At 44.7% G+C, this 19874-nt stretch overlaps 1 protein-coding gene across 1 annotated transcript in view; it reads right to left on the reverse strand.

Annotated features, from left to right (window-relative positions):
- LOC146195976 (uncharacterized) overlaps nucleotides 1–19874 on the reverse strand; it is a 118291-nt gene that overhangs the window by 51851 nt on the left and 46566 nt on the right. The window contains exons 9-15 of the mRNA XM_084596890.1: nucleotides 11052–11167; nucleotides 10910–10980; nucleotides 10757–10821; nucleotides 5889–6036; nucleotides 3709–3826; nucleotides 1349–1449; nucleotides 214–285 (exon numbers count right to left, since the gene is read on the reverse strand). Coding sequence (XP_084453016.1) covers nucleotides 214–285; nucleotides 1349–1449; nucleotides 3709–3826; nucleotides 5889–6036; nucleotides 10757–10821; nucleotides 10910–10980; nucleotides 11052–11167 — 691 coding nt within the window. The remainder of the gene's footprint in view (nucleotides 1–213; nucleotides 286–1348; nucleotides 1450–3708; nucleotides 3827–5888; nucleotides 6037–10756; nucleotides 10822–10909; nucleotides 10981–11051; nucleotides 11168–19874) is intronic.

The following is a 19874-nucleotide window of genomic DNA, read 5'->3' on the forward strand; positions in this document are numbered from 1 at the left end:
TATAGAAGGGTATAGGAAAGTGGCAAAACTATTTCCTGTACCGAAAGCCACGCGCGTGGTCCTTCACGAATAAAAGGACATTTTTCGGAGCTGAACCATGACTCTTTGAGGCCGTGACAATACAACCTGGTTCTTTGATTTGAGCAGGCTACCATATTGCAGTCACCTCGTACGTGATATTGACAAATACGAAATAACCTTGCAGAAACTTACCTGAAGCATAAAGAAGTTTTCTTCACTTATCGCCCATTCTATGTCTTGAGGTGTGGTGTAAGTCTTTTCGATCTAATAATTAAGAAGCAGAAATAGAAATCCGAAAATAAATTTATTATTTCACTGACACATGTGTACTGGTTGCCATAAGGTATATAACTAAAAATCAAAGGTTATAATGATTCCATTTATTGCAGCGCGGCCTTACAAAAACAAAATTGCCATAAACAAACAAATAAAAGTTGCTACCTGTGAAATAAATAAAATAATTTCTTGTATTTCTTGTTGGAACTGACAGGCCCATTTTATGTTGGTATGTGTCAAAATAAAGTTTCAAGAAAGACAATGAGCTGTCCAGTTGAGTGAAAATAGAGCTACCCTCCTATTGTTTCACGAGTTGCCAAGTAGCGGCTAAAAAGGAGTCTACTACTGAGCTGCAGAATGAATTAAAAATAAGTGGTGTATGACAATAAGGTCGGCAACAATACTTTGTGACTATTTTCACGCACTAACCAGACAGAAATGCCACGTTTTCGCAATGAATCGACGCTGAGGTTTTGGGCTGTGCAACTGAACGTCGTGTTCACTGAACTGCCGCGAGTTAAGCAAAGTATGCAAGAATGCACTAAGGAGAGTTCTCTTCGTCGTGTGAATAGAGCAATCCCCGGCAGTGGGTAGTGCCCATCAAATAAGTCTATACGACACTGACAGCGTGGGCATGGGAGAGTGCTCGAGGCTGTGGTTCGTAAATAATAAAAGTGCTGACGGTGACAGTTATCTCATAGTTGCGCTTTATGGCAGTATAACGTATGTAGAGGTGAATTGCACGTGCCTGTAGCGCCTAATTCAACGGATGTGCACAGCGTAATTGTAGTAACATTGCATAAGCTCAGATCGGTTCATAGGATAGCATTTGAAGAAGAAAGCCAGCAGCAGAGGACAAGAAATAATGAATAAATATGTGTGCTGTCACCCCATAGGGCTCCTGCAGCAGCCGGAGCGTAAGTGGTCGCTCGAGTAAACAATTTCATTTTAGTATTGCAATAACAAAAATATGACATCTGCGGCTTGAATTTGGCCTTTAGCTGAACATCTGAGAGTTACAAGCCGAGTGTGATCAGCTGATAGCGCTTACCTGTGTGCCAATATGAGCCAATCGTTCGACATCTTCACCTGAGATGCAAACGAGCTGTGCTTTGTCCGGTTCCAAGGATAGAGTGACCACACCGCCGCCCTCTGCAGGGGAGCAACTGATTAAAATACACATCTCAATCGTAAGGATGAATGCGCCGTTTGTAGACATGGCGGTAATTGAATTACAATATAGAAATTACAATATTTATTTACTTTTGAAGGTAATGTAAAATCTTATAAATTTCTTTTTTGTCATATAATTAATTAATACAATGAATTATTTTGAGGCAGTAATCTCACAATTAATGTGAAACACCGCTCTTTAAAGTGAAACATTTCATAGAACACCGCGAAAGCAGAAATGACTAGCGGCGAGCCTGAACTAGCGTAACGGATTCGCCAAAAGAGACTGTACGTCTTAGAGAGGCCGTACACTGTGTAGCCGGATCACTTCCTATGGCTATCCTATTATTAGCCTAAATTATTCCACAAACTGCAAGATGAAGGCGTCAAGAGGCTGCCGAAGGGAGAGACGGTAAAAGACGGACGGAGTTTCAAACTATATATGTGTATAGTTGGGTATGCACAGTGGTACACTGGTGTATGGCCACACCACCACGCGGTGAGGCAAGGGTGTTGAGAAAGCCGTAAAAGTCAATGGCGTGAGCATTAGTGATCGTAAAGTACCGATGTCTGTTCCTGGTTTCAAAGAAAAAAATAGCCTTGCTGATGGAGGGTCTCCGAAATGTGGTGACAGCTTCAGGCAAGCAAGACGTTGTGTTCGTGGCTTGTATATGTCTAGAGCCCAATGAAGTGACGTACTTTAAACTGCTCGTGCCTTTTTTAAATGAACAATGTATTATCTTTGCGGTATCACGGCTGCAAGGGCCGAGATGGAACTGGAACCGGATACTCCCGGTCGCGTAGTCGAGTAATCTAACCGCTGTGCCACTGCGGCTGGGCAGTCCCTAAAAATAATCTCTCCAGCAACATAGAACAACCTTTAGCTCACAGAAACTAATATCCGGCGTTGCAAGCGCTGGTTAGCCTCGCAAGCGCGCATATATAGTTGTTTTGTGGCCATTACGTAGAGAGTCCTCTTTTGAATGTATATTAAACCAATTAATGCAACCATTTTCAATTCGTATAAATTTAGACGGAGTTGTAAAATGTTGCCATTTAGACCTCTTCACATAAAAATGATAAAAGATGCGCACCGTCCATTTTAAGGCCCCAAACTCTAAACCTAGACACAATCTTCAAGGTCAGCTGGCAACTTTGTATAGGGCGACATCTACTCGTTCTGAAACACACAATCACGAACATTTTTCACAACACTAGTAAGTAGACAAAATAATCGAGTAAACTCTTTCTTGGCTGTAATGCTGCGTTCAGCTGGTATACATATACGTATTTTGTATAATCACATGGAGTGGCATATGGCGTAGTGTTATCGTTCATGCACGTGGCTACATTGCAACATCCTCTTCCTTTAGTACACTTTCCGTGAAACAAAAAGGAGGCATTTTTTTGCAGTAGCACCCGCTTAACGTTAGGCTTAGTGCTGCAGCATTATTACCGCATTTTCGCAAAAGCCCAACGCCTGAACCCGACTTGACCTTTGACTATCCCGAGGGACTTCAGGCGTTCACAGAAACAATTGTGACAGATACTGCGACTTTATTTTCCTGTAAACCAATTATATAACGCCTGTGTACTTTGAGGAATACGAAAGCCTGAGCGTTGTTGATGCACACAGAACATATTTCGCCCCTTGTCATAAACAACCAGCGTTCCGTTGAGCGTGTCATTTACAGGTTCTGCAGTGCTTTAGGAACTGTTGGTGCTGGAGTACACATGCAATATGTGGTCTGGAAGCATTGGCGCCTAATTACCACTGCAAAATAACATTTTATGATTGAGACAAAGCACAATCCTGTCAAAAAATCTTGCTACTTCACGGTATTTCATGAATAACTCAGTGAAACCGTTTGTATTTTGCTTTTTCCGGCCTTGCCTACGTGAAATAAGCGCCGTTGTGCGCCTACAAATATGAGCCCGATGACTTTTATTGTCGACTGTTTCGGTATCACTGCTGGCGTGTACGACCTGAGGTACTGCTTATGAGTAGCACAGACATATTTTTTATGGTTACACCCTATTTTTTCCCCTCTTGTTGTCATTTTTGAACAGCTCAATTCAGTGTCGGCTACTAAACATTAGGCAACTCAGCAAGTGACACACATAGTTCCCTTCAGCGCGAGAGTTTTTAACGATTACTGCAATTAGACTTTACTTATATATGCGGGCATGAAAAGCTGTTCATGCCAACGACAGATAACTCTGAATTGCTATACGCACCTGAAGAAGTTCTGTAGACCGATTTGCGGCCCAGCTGCTGAGACACAATGCGGGGTCTCTCTTCGCCCCCTCTCTTGAGCACGAATGTGTCTGGTTCAGTAGATGCAGACACTACCGACTGCGCACAAAAATAATAGGTATCCAGTGAGCTTTACCATGCGATTCGGACAGAAATACTACATCTGTCAAGAAAAGAACCACAAGCCTACAATGCTTTTTTGATAACACAAATTTTGTTGTAAGGCACTCTCTATTTTATATTCAATGGGAACAATTACTGAACCAATGTCTATATACGTGCCTGCAGGCTTTAGATGCATGAAGAGACGGGTATGGCGGAAAGAAATCAAATTTGATGTTTCAACCGCACATACTACATACCTGACAAGGACCAACCGCATGGAACTCATGCTTCAAGCAGACGGACCTTCAGCTAAAAACTTGACGGTGAAGGTCAATTGTAACTTGCAGTTTAACATAAAGAAACCCCAGCAGAATATAATATTCAGCACTATTTGTAGAATAGAAGTGTTCTCTCTATTATTTCGGTACTCTAAAATTGCAATTCGCGGTCCTTCGTTTTAGCAGCTTCAAATTTGAAACATTTGTTCTTATTTCGGTGGCAGTGCACAGCGTTCTACAGCGAAAATAGCTTCAGGTGTCTGTCCTGTTCGCGGCAGCCTCTTTCTTAGCTATTGACTGGAACATGGGGATACGCGCATACGGTTAGGAGCGAGCTCGCGTACTTTTCAGAGCACCATCCCTGATTTAGTGCTGACCCTCAAGCTAACTGTTATTGCTAGAATTTTTGGCTGGCTCCAAACTCGTGCATTTAAGTTAATAAGGACCCAACAGGGACGCGAGAGGGAAGGTACGAGATGCAACCACGCCGATCTCACCTACCGCACTTTATTGGGTCATGTATATCTGCTATCGGAACCCCACACCTTTCATAGAGGTCCTGAACAAGCCATGTTACACGACCCTTCAAGTGCGCGCTGAACAAAATGCACCGAGGAGCACGCTTGGCTTACTCAGTTTATCTAGGAGGAAATACTGACTGACAGGCAATTCATCGACCGTCATTTCTCATCCAGTGCTGCGCTAAAACTGGCCTCGAGGCAAACGTTTTTTAGCAATGACCACAACGAAGGAATGTGCCGTCACTTCTGAAGGCCATCGATCGCTACATGAACCTTTGGGTAACGATAGGGAAATTCCGAACTACGGTTCGCTTGGCCGTCTCTACACAGCGACCACATGGAAAAGCGGCTATCACTCGGCTCGGGCCAAAGTTCGAAACTCGCGGATTTCTTTGCAGGAAGCTCGAGAAACATGGTTACGGAATTCAGTCGCTAGGACTTAGGCATAGGTCACGGCTGCCGTAAAACTGATGGGACAGCAAGCCGATACCGATATGTCAAGCAGGTCAAAGGGCGTTCAGTGAACGACGCAGTTCAATAATTCTTCTGTAAAGAATACCCTTCCAAGGGCGGACTATTCATTTTTCCGTTTGGTTTCATTTGTGCTTGCCACAAAGTCAGTGATATGCTACTTTAAACAACAGTGTTTTTTTAGCTTGCATTGATATGAAAGCGTTTTAGATTCAGAGATGATGAACATACAGCCACTGGAGGGCACAACGTGTTCATATTCGCTTTAAACCTTTCGGTGCAAGCAATAGTCAGAGGTGCCTATGATATCTATTTTAGCTAATCATGAAATTATTATTCAGAGGCGTGCTTTAAACTGCCAAGCAATGCATATGGGGTGTTATCTTTTTTCATACCGGGACTGAAGCAGCCATGGGTCAGACCATCAAAATACCCTGAAAGAGAACGGCGAATGATAGGCTCAATCTGACACCCTGCAGGTTATTATATCCTGGAATAAATGTTTCGAATATCTCTTTGTCCGTCTGGCTAGAAACCTGCTATAAACGTGAACTCCAATTTGAAGCTTTGTGGATTTTCCCCCTCTTATGCGTTATTAGCAAAAACTAGCCTTCAAAAAAGCATTCATTAAGGGATACTTTCTTTGTGGCGCGCAGTCTCCCAGGTGAGTAATATTCCCCGCTGCAGCAAAGATAACCACTAATTTTAGCTTATAAAAGGTGTGAAAATACATTTCGTAATGTTTGTTACTGACGTCTTAGCCCCATGGATGAAAACGCCGCATACCTCGCCCAGGCCGTAGTTTGCCGTAACTGTGATGAGCGCCGGGTTGACGGTGAGTGGATCACAGGTAAACATGACGCCAGCAGCGTTTGCGTCCACCAGTTCCTGAACCACCACTGCCATTGGAACGTCCAGAGGCTGTCCGTACTGCCTGGATGTATTTGGTTAATGCACGTGGCGTAGGGGCATTTCGATACACCAGACAATATTGAATTTTAGTTTTCAGTGTTCGGTGTTTTGTGTGATGAACTTAAACCCTCGTTATATGTAAGAATTTTATTTGTGACATTCAAACCCATTAGCTACTAAAGATTAAGAAAAATTTTATTGAATTTTATTAATATCCGACTCGAGGTTGAAGGCCTCAGGCTAAAAAAGCTGTCTTATGACAGCCTGAAATCTGTCTGGAGGCCCATACAAGGCAGCACTTGAAATGGTGTAAATTTCAGTCCAAGTTCGCATTTTCGAACAAAATCAGAAACAAAGCACCAAACAAAGCACACCAGCAAAACATTTATCATACATCAGATTTCCAAAAAATTAACAGTATTGTATTTCGCAATTAAAAAGGGAAAACATGATAGCTCTCAGCGCGAATTTCATCGGTGAGAATGGAAATGTGAACATAATTGTGCCTATATTAATTTAATGAGATATAAAATACTGTCGCAGTTCCTTTCTACTGAAAGTCTCAAAAATATATTTCTTTCTTTCCATAAATATTCACAATGACCAGAAGCAGGTATCGCTGGGATCGACCAAAATAATGGTTATGTCGGTAAAGTGCAAGCTACTTATCGCAGCTGCGAGTGCGTGCGTCGCTTTTCTGAATAGTCAAATTTCCGAAACTTTTTAAAAAATACTGGAGAATGTTCTGTAGAAAAATACAATATGCATTAAGCGAAATTATAGATAATCACTTGCTTTTATTTTTCATACTTGCGAAAAAATTCTGTCGGATGATAGTACGGTGTATCAGCAATATTACCAAAAGTTTTTTTTCTTTTTTGGAAGAAAAATTGCGTTAATAGTATTGGCTGTTGTTGAACAAGCATGCAATATATAAATGTTATGTGAACAATGCGTCGTAATTGGTAACTGTTGTAGTTTTCGGGCAATATTGCCTACATCTGGCAAATGCTCCCTTAGCTGATGAAAGTGATTTGAGCAATGAATCACTGTGGCGCGTCCATGTCATTAGGGTCAAAAATGTCACTCCTAGGATCTTGTGTTCGTTTACAATTTCAATAGAGCAGCATCCACTGTTTAATGGCGATATATAGCTGCCTGTTTGCCTCTTTGTTTAAAGATTTGTTTGTGTTGATCTATAGACTGTTGTCATTGGACAAATTGATGAGCTTTGTCAGCTCAGTTTCTGCTTTTGCAGCTATCTCTTCTATGTCAATACCAGAAACAAACATGCTGGTATCGTCGGTATAAAGAACGTAAAAAGCATCAGCATTGGGTGGAGCAAGGCTATTTACCTATGCATTGAATACATTGAAAAGCAGTCGCCCCAAATGATTGCCTTGCGGCACACCATAAGAAATGTTCTTAAAGAATGATATGTAATCCCCAATACCGAGCCACTGCATCCGATAACCCAGGTAAGATTCAAGCAGTTTCAAAGATACACCACGGACACCATGAATAGTAAGTTTTTTAAGCATAACTTTGTGGCTTAAAACGTCAAAGGCCCTGGTAAAACCTAGAAAAATGCCGATTGTAAGTGGTCCGGATTCAAATCACTATGCCTTGTGTTCTCTCCTCTGAATACCAGCGCGAACCACAAGCTCTGTCGTGTAATGCTTACGACGGGAACACCTTCGCGCATGCTACATAATCAGTGAAGAAGCATCGGAATTATTTTAAAATTTCCGCGCCACCGCACCTCTTACACAGATTCCGAGCCATCCTAAACTCTGACGTCCGGTATGCACTGAGACACCGGATCAAGTTTAAATATTTTCGTTTATTTTCATTTTTTTAAATTTAACAATTGACGTGCATAACAATGTATTGCTACCACTAAAGTTTCTGGCAAATCTGAGGAGCTTACTACCAGATGTAGAGGCAGTTTAGAACCTTTATAGCACTGCCAGATACCTTAGATGCCATTCCTAAGTTGTGTAAAAAGTTTAGCTGTAAGGTGAAAGGGAAAATAAGAATACGACAGAGCCTACTTGAAGATCTTGGCTCTATACGCCCTTATTGTGACAACAAAATCTTGAAACTTTAAGAGCACAAAGTAAGACCTACCTGAACATGGGTCTGTAATTGCGACATAGATTGACGGAACGAAATATTGTAACAGTTGTTACACTGCAGAAATACTACTGCCATCTGGTGCAGGCGCGCTGGATACGCTTCCCGACATCCACACGCCTATGAGATAACAACACGGATCTCACACCTGTCCGTCAGCGCCCAAGCCGCCGCCTCCGCGGTCAGTCACCTGAATTCGGGCTCTTGCCACCCCGATGAAGAGGATGAAGCCTCGACCGACTGTCCCGCCGGAAATTGCCACAGATAGTAGGTACCCAGCACCTTCACTAGATGTGCAACAGCTCCTACACTGAAGAACTACTGCTGCCGCTAAATGAGGGCACCGAGAGAGCTGAATCAAGGAACGAGGGCATCAGGAACGGGCCTACACTTCAACGCCCTCTACTTCTTCTGAATGCGTTTTCTTTTTTTCTACCTCTAACACATGCGTCAATATTGCTGTTATTTCTCACTGAATTAAGATTTTGCGTAATGTTAACAAGGTAGGACCGTGCGTAAGCGGGGTGTGTTCGATCCTCGGGAAGTTGGTTAGCTCACACAGGATCAAGTAGTCAGCGAGAAATCACGAGCTTGACTGCATTAAAAAGAGCGGTCTGTGCTTCCTGTATGTTCCCTAGCTGCCATTGTCACTTGGTAAGATCGATCTTATTCGAACTGGCCGAGAGCTCTAACAATCTCGTTTCCTTTTAGTTGCGTCGCTTCAGACACTATGTATTGTTCAGAACGAATGTTCACCAACTTGCCTATAAGTAATAGTGATTCAATCTATCCTTGAAAGAACGTTAGACTAAAAGAGCTCAGGAGTGTGAATGGGCATTCGTCACCATACTGAAAGGAATGTAATTTTCCAAAGATCGCTAATGCTTTACCATGATAGCGATTAACTATATGAGTTTAGTAGTGAAATCGTTCGAGATCATCTTAAAAGACTGAGTGGGTGCGTGCGCCGTCCATACCTGTAATATATATTTCAATTCTTTTAATGGATGGCGCATCGGTGCATTGGCATCGGCGCGTTTTGTGATGTCCTTTAACTTGCTTGTTTTTCAAAACTGAAATAGCATATTATGTGCTCCTGTTTTCGAACTCAAAAAAGTAATGTTAGTGCTTGCGCTGCTTTGTTTCATATTTTATCCTTCCGTATTTCCAATATTTCTCTCCCCTTTCATTTTGCGCACACGATCTGCGACCTACAAAGAAACTGGCTGAATACATAACAACAGTATGAGTGCCACGCCTAGAAATTTTTAATACCGCTCTCTTAATGAACTATACTCTTGGCAAGTCAAGCTCTCTCACGGGGCAAATGGGGATCCATTTTCGAATAGACTCTCTCCACTAAATTTAAATGACTGAAAGTTGAAAACGCGGACCACACTGCGTCATTTTCCCTTTGCGATATACTACGGTTCTGCAGTATACACACATAAAAAAATATTGCGCTTGTAATTGAGTAGCTTTTTCCTATCAACGACAAGCTGTTCACGAGTTGTATGAACCAATGTTCGAATAAGGCAAGAAATCAAAAGCTTCGGCACATATGCAGGGTGATTCGGAAAACGACGGCTGCCGATAGGGGGAGTGGTGTAGAGTAAATGGAGTCGTTGGGCTATCCCCGAACAGACCAAGCTATAGGCCGTATCTCCACTACCGCTGCGTCCGCATCAACTGAGCCTGGCATATCGTTCGCTCGTTTGCGGCTTGGAAACGAGCAGTTAACTAACGGTCTACGACAAGAGTGTTTTCCTATAAGAAGGCCAACTGCATTGCGTGGCTTCTTAACAACGTGGTACTCTCTTCAGCGAAGTTTTCAGAATATATTAATAACTAATTTTAAACTTAGGTATGAGCTTCTAGCTGGCCGCAAATAAGAGCCAGCCGTCTTTATTCTTTATACCATTGCTCCTGCAGGCGATTCACAATTGTGCTTTCTGTCGAACCTCCCATTCTATCCCCAATAATATTTTCCATTTCTAAATATACTGCTAGCAATAACTATAGATGCTTCTGCAGGCTGCAAACTTTTTGTGATATACATCATGAAGGTTAAGAATGTTTTCTTTTTTTGCCGACAAAAATATTGCAGTAATTTTGCAATTAATAACCTCCTGAAGTTTTGATAAATATGGAATTAAAATACTTGAATTAGAGTTTAGGCTTTATAACTGAAAAATATGGAGACCTTTCTAAAACGTAGAGAGGCAACGGTGAGTATTTTTGGTCAGAGAAGAAAGCGCGAAAAAAACTCTCAGAAAATGTAGTAACGTGAGTAGATGGATGTAGTTTGCTTGCGCATTGCGATGCCGGAACTGTGAGGGATGGAACTTAAGCTCAAAGCGTTCTAAGTTCAAGTGACGAACTTGGCTTCCTTTTTTTTCCTTACGCCAGAAACATGAACCATTGCGTTCATATTATTTAACTGCAAAAACGATCTTATATAAAGTGATTTACTCAGCTTTGTTTTACTTTCCGTTAGGAAAATGGGCAGCTGTGCAGGAAAATCAGAAACTTTATATTAACAGTCTGCCAAATTTCCGAAAGTGCCTTAGTTTATTGATCGAGGTTTAATTGGTCGCACGACTTACCTTTTGTAATTGACATTAGTGAAACTGAACTGAGAGGCCCAACACCTGACAACGCCGCGAAGAACCTTGGAAGGAATGAAGTACAAATATAGTAAGCATTGATTACGACAAACAAGAGAAAACGTGAAAAAAGTTCCAGCCTTGCCGCCTCACCTTTTCCTGGCCCTCAAGCCCAAGCAACGTTGTCATCTGCCCAGCTGCTGACATATCCTCGGAGTCTTCCCCTGCAGTGCATTGAAGTTAGGAGTTCCTTGCGTTAAGTCGGGTACAGAATAATCAGCCTTCAGGAGCTCACCCAATGCCGACGACCTCACAGCGAATCTTGTGTCAGGAGGAAATTTCGCCAGGTGCTCAGTGACTGCTTCTTGCACTTCTTGTGGCATTTGCAGGTCTTCTATTGCGGTTACTACACTGCGCGGGACGATGTGAATATTCAGCCAACAAAATAGGAACTGGGAAGTAGAACTCACAAAGGATATTCAGCTATGCTTTTGATTTTACCGGAACCATTTTACCTGGTACCAGCCAGCTGTATCCAATCGCAATCTTCTGTGTCGCTTCTGAGAAACATTGTACACCCCTTCTCGGGGTAAAACCACTGTCAGGCTACCCCTGAGTAGCAATATTTCAAAAACTGTTAAAAGGAGTACTTTATTTTCGCAAAGTGTTTCTGCTAACTCTTACTGATTGGCGCAGCTTAAGACGCAAAGCGACGCTGCTTGAAAGTAGTAGTTGGAAAACAAGACATTGCAAGCTGAATACAAATAAAATCGCTTTATTAAAGCTTGAGTGGTCAGACCGGCATTGATTAGTGTAGGATAATGAAGGTCAGAAAAAGGAAGTGAATGATGGTCAGGCAAGATGCGCTTAAAGCACGCTCCTGTGCTTGCAGCTGAGAAAACTCGTGAATGCATGTGTATCAGAGTACATATACTAAAAAGCGCATATGCTTCAAAACTTCAACCAGCTGAGGAGAGGAAAGAGGAAAGTAAGGTTGCTATGCGAAAGAGGTGAAATATTTAAACAACGATATATAAAAATGTAGACGGTTTAGTAAGTAACTTATATGAATCAAAGCCAGCAGCCAAAGCGGCACACTCTGAACCGTTACTTCGAAGCTTTGCGTAGTGTTTGAGGAACTGTTTGGAAGGATGACTATGGAGCACGAGTAATGTGTGCCTTATAATAGCGGTAATATGTATGCTAAAGTACTGCTCGGCTTTCCTGAAATTTCTGAGGAACTGGTTGGCGGGAATTATATTGTCACGAAGACAGGGATTTATGGGTATCGGCAACAGGGGCAGATACACACAGTCAATACAGAGGTTCCCGGGAAACGGTAACACGAAGACACAAGCTCAAGAGTTCACAGTCCTAGCTAGCCGAAGCGTGCGCGAGTCTCCAACTTCTTCGTCGTTCAAGCGCTACCTCGAACCGTCAGGTGGCATTATTCCCCCCCTCGAAAAAAAAACCACAAGCTCACAGAAAAAAAAAACTGATCCGGATGGCAAATACGGCTTTCAGCGGGTAAAATACGGCTTCATGCGAAGCACATGCACCAGGTCAGACGAGCACTGACGACTAGAACTCGGTACAGTTCCGTCTGGAATAACCTCGTACGTAACTTCTGAGAGGCGACGCAACACTCTGTAGGGTCCGAAGTAACGATTGAGAAGTTTTTCTGACAGGCCTGGGCGCCGGACAGGTGTCCACACCCAGACTTTGTCACCAGGCTGGAACACGACATAGCGATGGCGGTCGTTATATCGGCGTGCATCTGTTGCTTGCTGTTTTGTAATGTGATTACGGGCGAGTTGACGAGCTTCCTCAGCGTAGTTGGTGAATTCTTCTGCGTCAGCGGTAAGCAGCTGGTCGTCAGCCGCACATGGAAGCATAGCGTCGAGCATGGTCTGTACATCGCGTCCGTATACTAGGCGAAACGGAGTGAATCGAGTTGTTTCTTGGACGGCCGTGTTATATGCAAATGTGACATAAGGCAATATCTCGTCCCATGTTTTATGCCAGACATCGACATACATGGCGAGCATGTCCGCTATTGTTTTGTTTAGTCGCTCAGTAAGGCCATTAGACTGGGGATGGTAAGCAGTAGTCTTTCGGTGATGTGTCTGGCTTAGTTGGAAAACTTCTTCAAGAAGACGCGCTGTAAATGCCTTGCCACGATCAGTGATGACGTATGAAGGGGCGCCATGGCGAAGGACAATCTGCGTCATGAAAAATTGTGCCACTTCGGAGGATGTTGCACGTGGCACCGCCATAGTTTCTGCGTAACGTGTCAGATAATCTGTAGCCACGATAATCCACTTATTGCCAGCTGACGATAGAGGAAAAGGGCCAAGAAAGTCCATACCAATTTGGTCGAATGGTACTAGCGGTGGGGGAATAGGCTGCAGGAAACCCGCTGGCTTCAATGGCGGTGTCTTGCGTCGCTGGCATTCGCGGCAACCTCTAACGTATCGATGAACGCTGTTGGCAAGTTTGGGCCAGTAGTAGGCCTGGCGCACTCTGGTAAGAGTGCGTGCAAAGCCCAAGTGTCCAGCGGTGGGTTCATCATGCAAGCATGAAGGATTTCATCGCGGAGATCTGCAGGGATGACTAGAAGATAGGCTCGGTCACTGTTGCCGGCGCTTTTCTTGTAGAGGATTCCGTCGCGCGTACAGAAGGATGACAAGTTCTTAGAAAACAGTCGAGATACTGTAGAATCGAAGCCCTCCAGATGATCGATCACAGTTTTGAGGTCTGGATCAGCCCGTTGCCTGGCCTTTAAATCAGAGGAACTGATAATGCCAAGAAAATGGGCGTCTTCATCCGTACTGTCATGGGCCAACTCCACGGGTGATCGAGACAGTGTGTCAGCATCTTCGTGTTTACGTCCGGATTTATAAACGATAGAATAATCAAACTCCTGCATACGAAGGCTCCACCGTGCAAGACGTCCTGATGGATCTCGAAGACTAGCTAGCCAACACAAAGCATGATGGTCCGTCACAACTTTAAATTTACGGCCGTAGAGGTAAGGTCGGAATTTCATTGTGGCCCAAACGACGGCGAGACACTCCTTTTCAGAAGTTGAATAGTTTGATTCTGCCCGAGAAAGGGTGCGGCTGGCATAAGCGATCACTTTTTCCTCGCCTTGCTGGAGCTGGATCAGAACAGCACCCAGACCGACATTGCTGGCGTCGGTGTGAATTTCGGTCGCAGCGTCCTCATCGAAGTGTGCAAGAACGGGAGGGTTGCGCAGCCGTTGGCGCAGCTCGGGGAATGCCTCCTGCTGCTCGGAAGACCAGACATACGGGACGTCATCACGTGTCAGGCGCGTCAAAGGTTCTGCAATCTTGGCAAAATCGGCAATGAAACGGCGATAGTACGCGCACAGGCCCAAGAAACGTCGGACTGCTTTCTTCGTGGTAGGGATGGGAAAATTGGCTACAGCGGCTGTTTTATCAGGATCAGGCCGGACACCGTCAGCGCTAACCACATGACCGAGAAATTTTAGCTGCCGATATCCAAAGTGACATTTTTCCGGTTTGAGTGTCAAATCGGCCGAGCGAAGAGCGTCCAATACCGTTCGCAGCCGCTGAAGATGTTGGTCAAACGTTTCTGAAAACACGATGACGTCGTCCAAATAAACCAAACAGGTTTGCCATTTAAGACCAGCAAGTACGGTGTCCATCATTCTCTGGAACGTCGCTGGCGCTGAACACAGACCGAAAGGCAATACTTTAAATTCATATAAGCCATCGGGTGTCACAAAGGCAGTCTTTTCCCGATCGCGCTCATCCACTTCTATCTGCCAATAACAATTTTTAAATCAATGGAGGAAAAGAACTTGGCGTTGCGAAGTCGATCGAGTGAATCGTCGATACGGGGCAACGGATATACATCTTTTTTTGTGATGTCATTCAGTTTCCTGTAATCAACGCAAAAGCGCAGCGTGCCATCCTTTTTCTTAACCAACACGACTGGCGACGACCACGGACTTTTAGACGGCTGAATAACATCGTCATTAAGCTTTTCCTGGACTTGTGTCCGAATTGCCTCACGTTCTTTGGCCGAAATACGGTACGGCTGCTGTCGAATAGGTCGGGCATCGTCAGACGTTAAGATGCGATGCTTGGTGATAGAAGTTTGCCGGACTTTCGATGATGAGGCAAAGCACGGGGCGTACTCCAGCAGTAAGGCACGTAGGGCGCGTTGTTGACAGAAAGAAAGGTCACTGCTAACATCGATGTGGTCTAGAACACTGGGAGTATCAATAATGTCAGATGCAAAACATTCAGAAACTTCCTTTAACAGTTCGCCGAAAGCGATGGCAGTAGAGCGATAGAGGTGGCGAAGTTCATTCGTGAAGTTCGTGACGAGAAGCTCAGAGTGACCATTGCTGAGAATAATTAAGCTTCGAGCTGAGCAGATGCCATGAGAAAATAAAAGCGATCGGTTGCCTTCAGCTATTATCGGCCCGTCACGAAGCCCGTCGCACACAACACTCACAAACACGCTGGAGCGGGGAGGCACTGAAACACACTCGGCTGAAACCCGCAGGGCGCACGTACGTTGGCCATCGGTGGGGCTGGCAGCCGCTTTCTCCGTTGAGAACGAGACCGTTCGCTGTCGGAGATCGATGATGGCGCCATATTCCCGCAGGAAATCCACACCGAGAATCAAATCACGAGAACATTCCCGGAGAACGACGCAGCTGACAATGAACGTTGACGTACGAATCTGGATTCTAGCCGTGCGCTGTCCAATAGGAGTAATTACATGCCCCCCAGCCGTGCGTATTTGTGTGCTACACCATGGTGTCATAACCTTCCTAAGGCTCGCTGCCAGTTTCCCACTCAAAATCGAAACGTCTGCTCCGGTATCCACTAAAGCGCTGACATTATGACCATCGATGCACACAGGGATGTCCAGCGATAGCCGGTCTTGTGAACCAAACGCTGTCGTTTCTGCTCCAAAATCCCTATCTGTTCTCATTGGGGGGACTTCTTTGTGCTGACATTTAGCGGCCCCGCCCCCTGAGGTCGCTCTACTCAGTTTTCCCGGTGGGGGCTTGGCGAGCGACCAGGCGGTGCTCGCGGGAAGTCACCAGTTGCTGAAGGGGTTTGCCGACGTGGGGATGGAGACCGGGATTGTCGGCGCGCCATCCGGAGGCTCTCTTGTGCGAGGTTGTCTCCAATGTCACGAGGTAGTTTTCCGAACGTGCGTCTAGGTGCGTTAGTGTAAAAACCTTCCTGTCCGAGTTCCCGATAAGGGCACCACCGGAAAATGTGACCAGGTTCCCCACAGTGGTAGCAAAGGCGGCGGCTCCGAGGGGCCCGCCAGACGTCCGTTCGTTGAATGTTTGACCGCGGTGGCCGCACGTACCGCGTTGGCTGCTGTACAGGAATGTATTGCGTTGGCTGCAGGACGGGCATGCACTGGGTTGGTGGTAACGTAGACAACTGAGCTTGGACGGGAACTGGGCGTCGGAGAATGTCAGCGTAAGTCGGACGAGAATAATCAGGCACAGGGGTACTTTGAGCTTCAGCAACATGCAGAGATGGCTGCGTGACTTGCTGAATCTCTTCGCGGATCATGTGTGCGAGAGAATCACCCCTGGGTTGGAACGTGCCACAAACCTTCTGCAGTTCCTCGCGTACAATTGCACGAATAAGATCGCGGAGGTGTTCAGTATTGCTTACAGCAGCTGTAATAGGCTCGGCAGCAGTCGTAGCGAGGATTGGGCTGTCGTAGACCGCCGAGCGGCGCTGGTGTAGGATCTTTTCCATGGTGACAGCCTCTGTTAAAAAAGAGGTAACTGTAGTTGGTGGGCTACGTACAAGACCAGCAAAAAGCTGTTCTTTAACCCCATGCATCAGGTGGCGCAGCTTTCTCTCTTCAGACATGTTGGGATCCGCACGTCGAAATAGTTTCGTCATGTCCTCAACATACATCATGACAGACTCGTTTGGCATCTGTTTCCGAGATTGTAGAGCACGTTCTGCTCGTTCGCGCCTATCCAGGCTGACATACGCCTCTACGATAAGACGGCGGAACTGAGGCCATGATGTTATTGTGCCTTCTCGGTTCTCAAACCATGTCAAGGCATGGTCTTCCAAGCAGAAAATGGCGTTCCGTAGCTTTAAGTTGTCGTCCCACTGATTAAAGGATGCGACTCGTTCGAACTGAGTTAGCCAATCCTCAACGTCTTCATGCGCAGTGCCATGGAACGATTTCGGCACTCGGGGGTTTTGAAGGTAAACAGGAGTACCTTGCATGACCGACGTAGTGCTTTGCGTGGCTGGCCGGAGGTTCGTTGTTGAAGTGGACTCCAAGGGCCCGTGTTCGATAGGAAGGCCCAGGTTCCTCCGGCTGACGCGATGAACTGGCGTGTCCACAGGCAAAAGCTCGGTGTCGTTGGTTCGCGGAGGGGTGTGAGACATTGAGAGGACAATTACCCAGCGGCTCCACCAAAACTGTCACGAAGACAGGGATTTATGGGTATCGGCAACAGGGGCAGATACACACAGTCAATACAGAGGTTCCCGGGAAACGGTAACACGAAGACACAAGCTCAAGAGTTCACAGTCCTAGCTAGCCGAAGCGCGCGAGAGTCTCCAACTTCTTCGTCGTTCAAGCGCTACCTCGAACCGTCAGGTGGCAATATATTCCGATCTGAATCTACTATTTAACATGTAGTCTTTATATATTGTAGCTAGAATAACCCTAACTTAATAACGTCGTGAATTAGAAGGTATAGTAAGAAGACTATAAGGCGTCTTGAAAGATAATGATATGGGACATTAGCAAAGACCGGGAATTCGCAATATTGCAATCTTTTGTTTCAGTCGTCGCAAGAGGACGTCACACATAGTCCTAACGTAGTAGCAGGCTAAAGTTAGAAGGAAAATAAAAGAAATGGCCGAACCTATTATGAACAATTTTGGATGGAAGGCTCCCAAACTTTCCATTGGTGGCTGTTTTCTGTTCCGCTATTCTTTAAATAAACAGGGAGCAATGACGGGTTTAGATGCTACTAATTCCATAATAACCAATTATACTGAAAAGGTGTTTGACTATACAACAAGTTACTCATTAGAGGTTCGAATATCATGATCGTTGATCAGGTTTCGCAGCAGAGCATACTATGCGACATCAGTTGGTATGCGGTATGGATCCCAATGGTGGCACATTACTTTTCTTCTTTTTTCTAATCACTATTTTTAGGCGCAGATTGATTAAACTAGCAATGTTCTTATAGATATCCCCTACATGGAACGGTTGCCTTGATATTGGCTTCGCTGATCCGAGTGTAGAATGTCGAATTTATTTCCCTTCTTTAGTTGCTCGACATCTTAACGAATGCTTGCGCTGTCCTAGCGTTAAAGGCGAAAATAGCATATATGATTTCCGCAAAGTGCCTACGTGACACTCTCAGCAATATCAGATATTCTGCGCGAGGTGCTGCGTTCGAGATGGCACTAGCAAAGAACCTTAAAGTTAACACGAAACTTATTATCTCTGCAAAATAGGAAACGGACAGATGGTGATGCAGTTCAGCAGGTAGTGCTTCGCAAGATACATTCTGTGTCGCGAGATCGTGCTCGAGAATGGATATGCTATTGCTTTTTTGGATTGATATCCAATCATATGCACTTCAGATTAATAAAACTCAACCTGTAATTTTATTTTATCGACATAGTAAACTTCCCATTAAATATTGCCTTAGCTTTCTGTGACTTTTGGCTTCTCTGAAGACGTGAATGGCTATACACTGAAATAAATTCTTAATTCTTGTTTTTTGGCTCAGCACAGCAACCTATCCCACAGCTGCAATTTTTCCTTTCCAATCTCCCCATAGGGAATGGTTCCAGCGTTAGAAAAAATGGACAGCAGTTTGCGAGATGGCTAAAGGAAATTCACGAGATTAAAAATACTCAGTCTCCGTTTAAATACCGACTTCATACAAAAAACGCGCACCTTTTCAAAGCTTATTTGGTTGCACAGAATGCGTTCCATAAGCTGAATAGCTGACATAAAAAGGGCAGTCCGTGCGCTTTTCTGATTAATGAAAACACGGTAGTAGCACCAACGATTGACAAATTCACGAGCTGTTCAGGTTAGAGCTAGTCACTTATTACCCTGCGATGGCATAAATGGCTTTGGCTTTTTATGCTTATTTTGCTTTGCCATTGAGTTTCACAATTCGAGCGGGCTTTGTTCGGTTGACCAATAGGATGAATGCGGTCAAGTTGGAAGAAGCGACATAGATAGAACGGACAGCGTTGACCAAGCTGTACGGACGTGTCTGCATGATCATGGGGCAGCGTATCTGTTTCGGAGTTCACAGCGACGAGACGCTTCCGATTATCATCTCAGAAATATTGCCCAGGCTCGAAGCTTCTGCCAATTCGGCCATGACATTCGATTCCATGATGTTACACAAACCTCAGACCAAACAGTGTACCCAGCCATGTTATCTGCTGTCTCCTACCAGCGATATGGCGACATGGTCGCTAGGAGAGGCGGACAGGCATATATATAGGCCGATAACCGCTTTTCAAAGGATTGGGCAGCCCAATTCTGAGGCACTATTCCAATATAGATGTACTCACCGGCTGCAAGCTTCTTTCAGGAGGCATCCACTACCGTTGCTGCAAAAACACCGTAAGGCTAAGTAAAATTCCACTCTACGCCTGTTCCATTTGTGAATGGCAAAGTCTATTCATTGTTAAGCAGCCATGGATAACCCCCAACCTGCATTCTATTTGCTCTGCCATGCTTACTGCATCAGTGTAAATTTTGTTAGGCTCTTATTTCAGGCGAAACATACAAATACAAAACGCCCAATGCAAACAATACTTATTGTAAGCTACAAGACTATAAAAGTGGTCGTATTAGCATATTGCACTTAGACATTACGTTTCACCTTTGAACATACTTTAGCTCGACCTGCAAGAAGGCCAGAAATAAAACGTATGTGCGTCAGAAGTTCCTGCATAGTTCTGCGGCTAGCATGAATGCTGCACTGTTTCTGAATATTACAACACTGTACGCTTGACATTGGTGGAGATCCGCAATTCTTCTATGAGACGAATATGTATGAACTCCTCAGTGT

This window comes from Amblyomma maculatum, chromosome 3, assembly GCF_055883805.1.
Source record: "Amblyomma maculatum isolate TAMU_Amacu chromosome 3, ASM5588380v1, whole genome shotgun sequence".
In the NCBI taxonomy this organism is placed as follows: Eukaryota; Metazoa; Arthropoda; class Arachnida; order Ixodida; family Ixodidae; genus Amblyomma; species Amblyomma maculatum.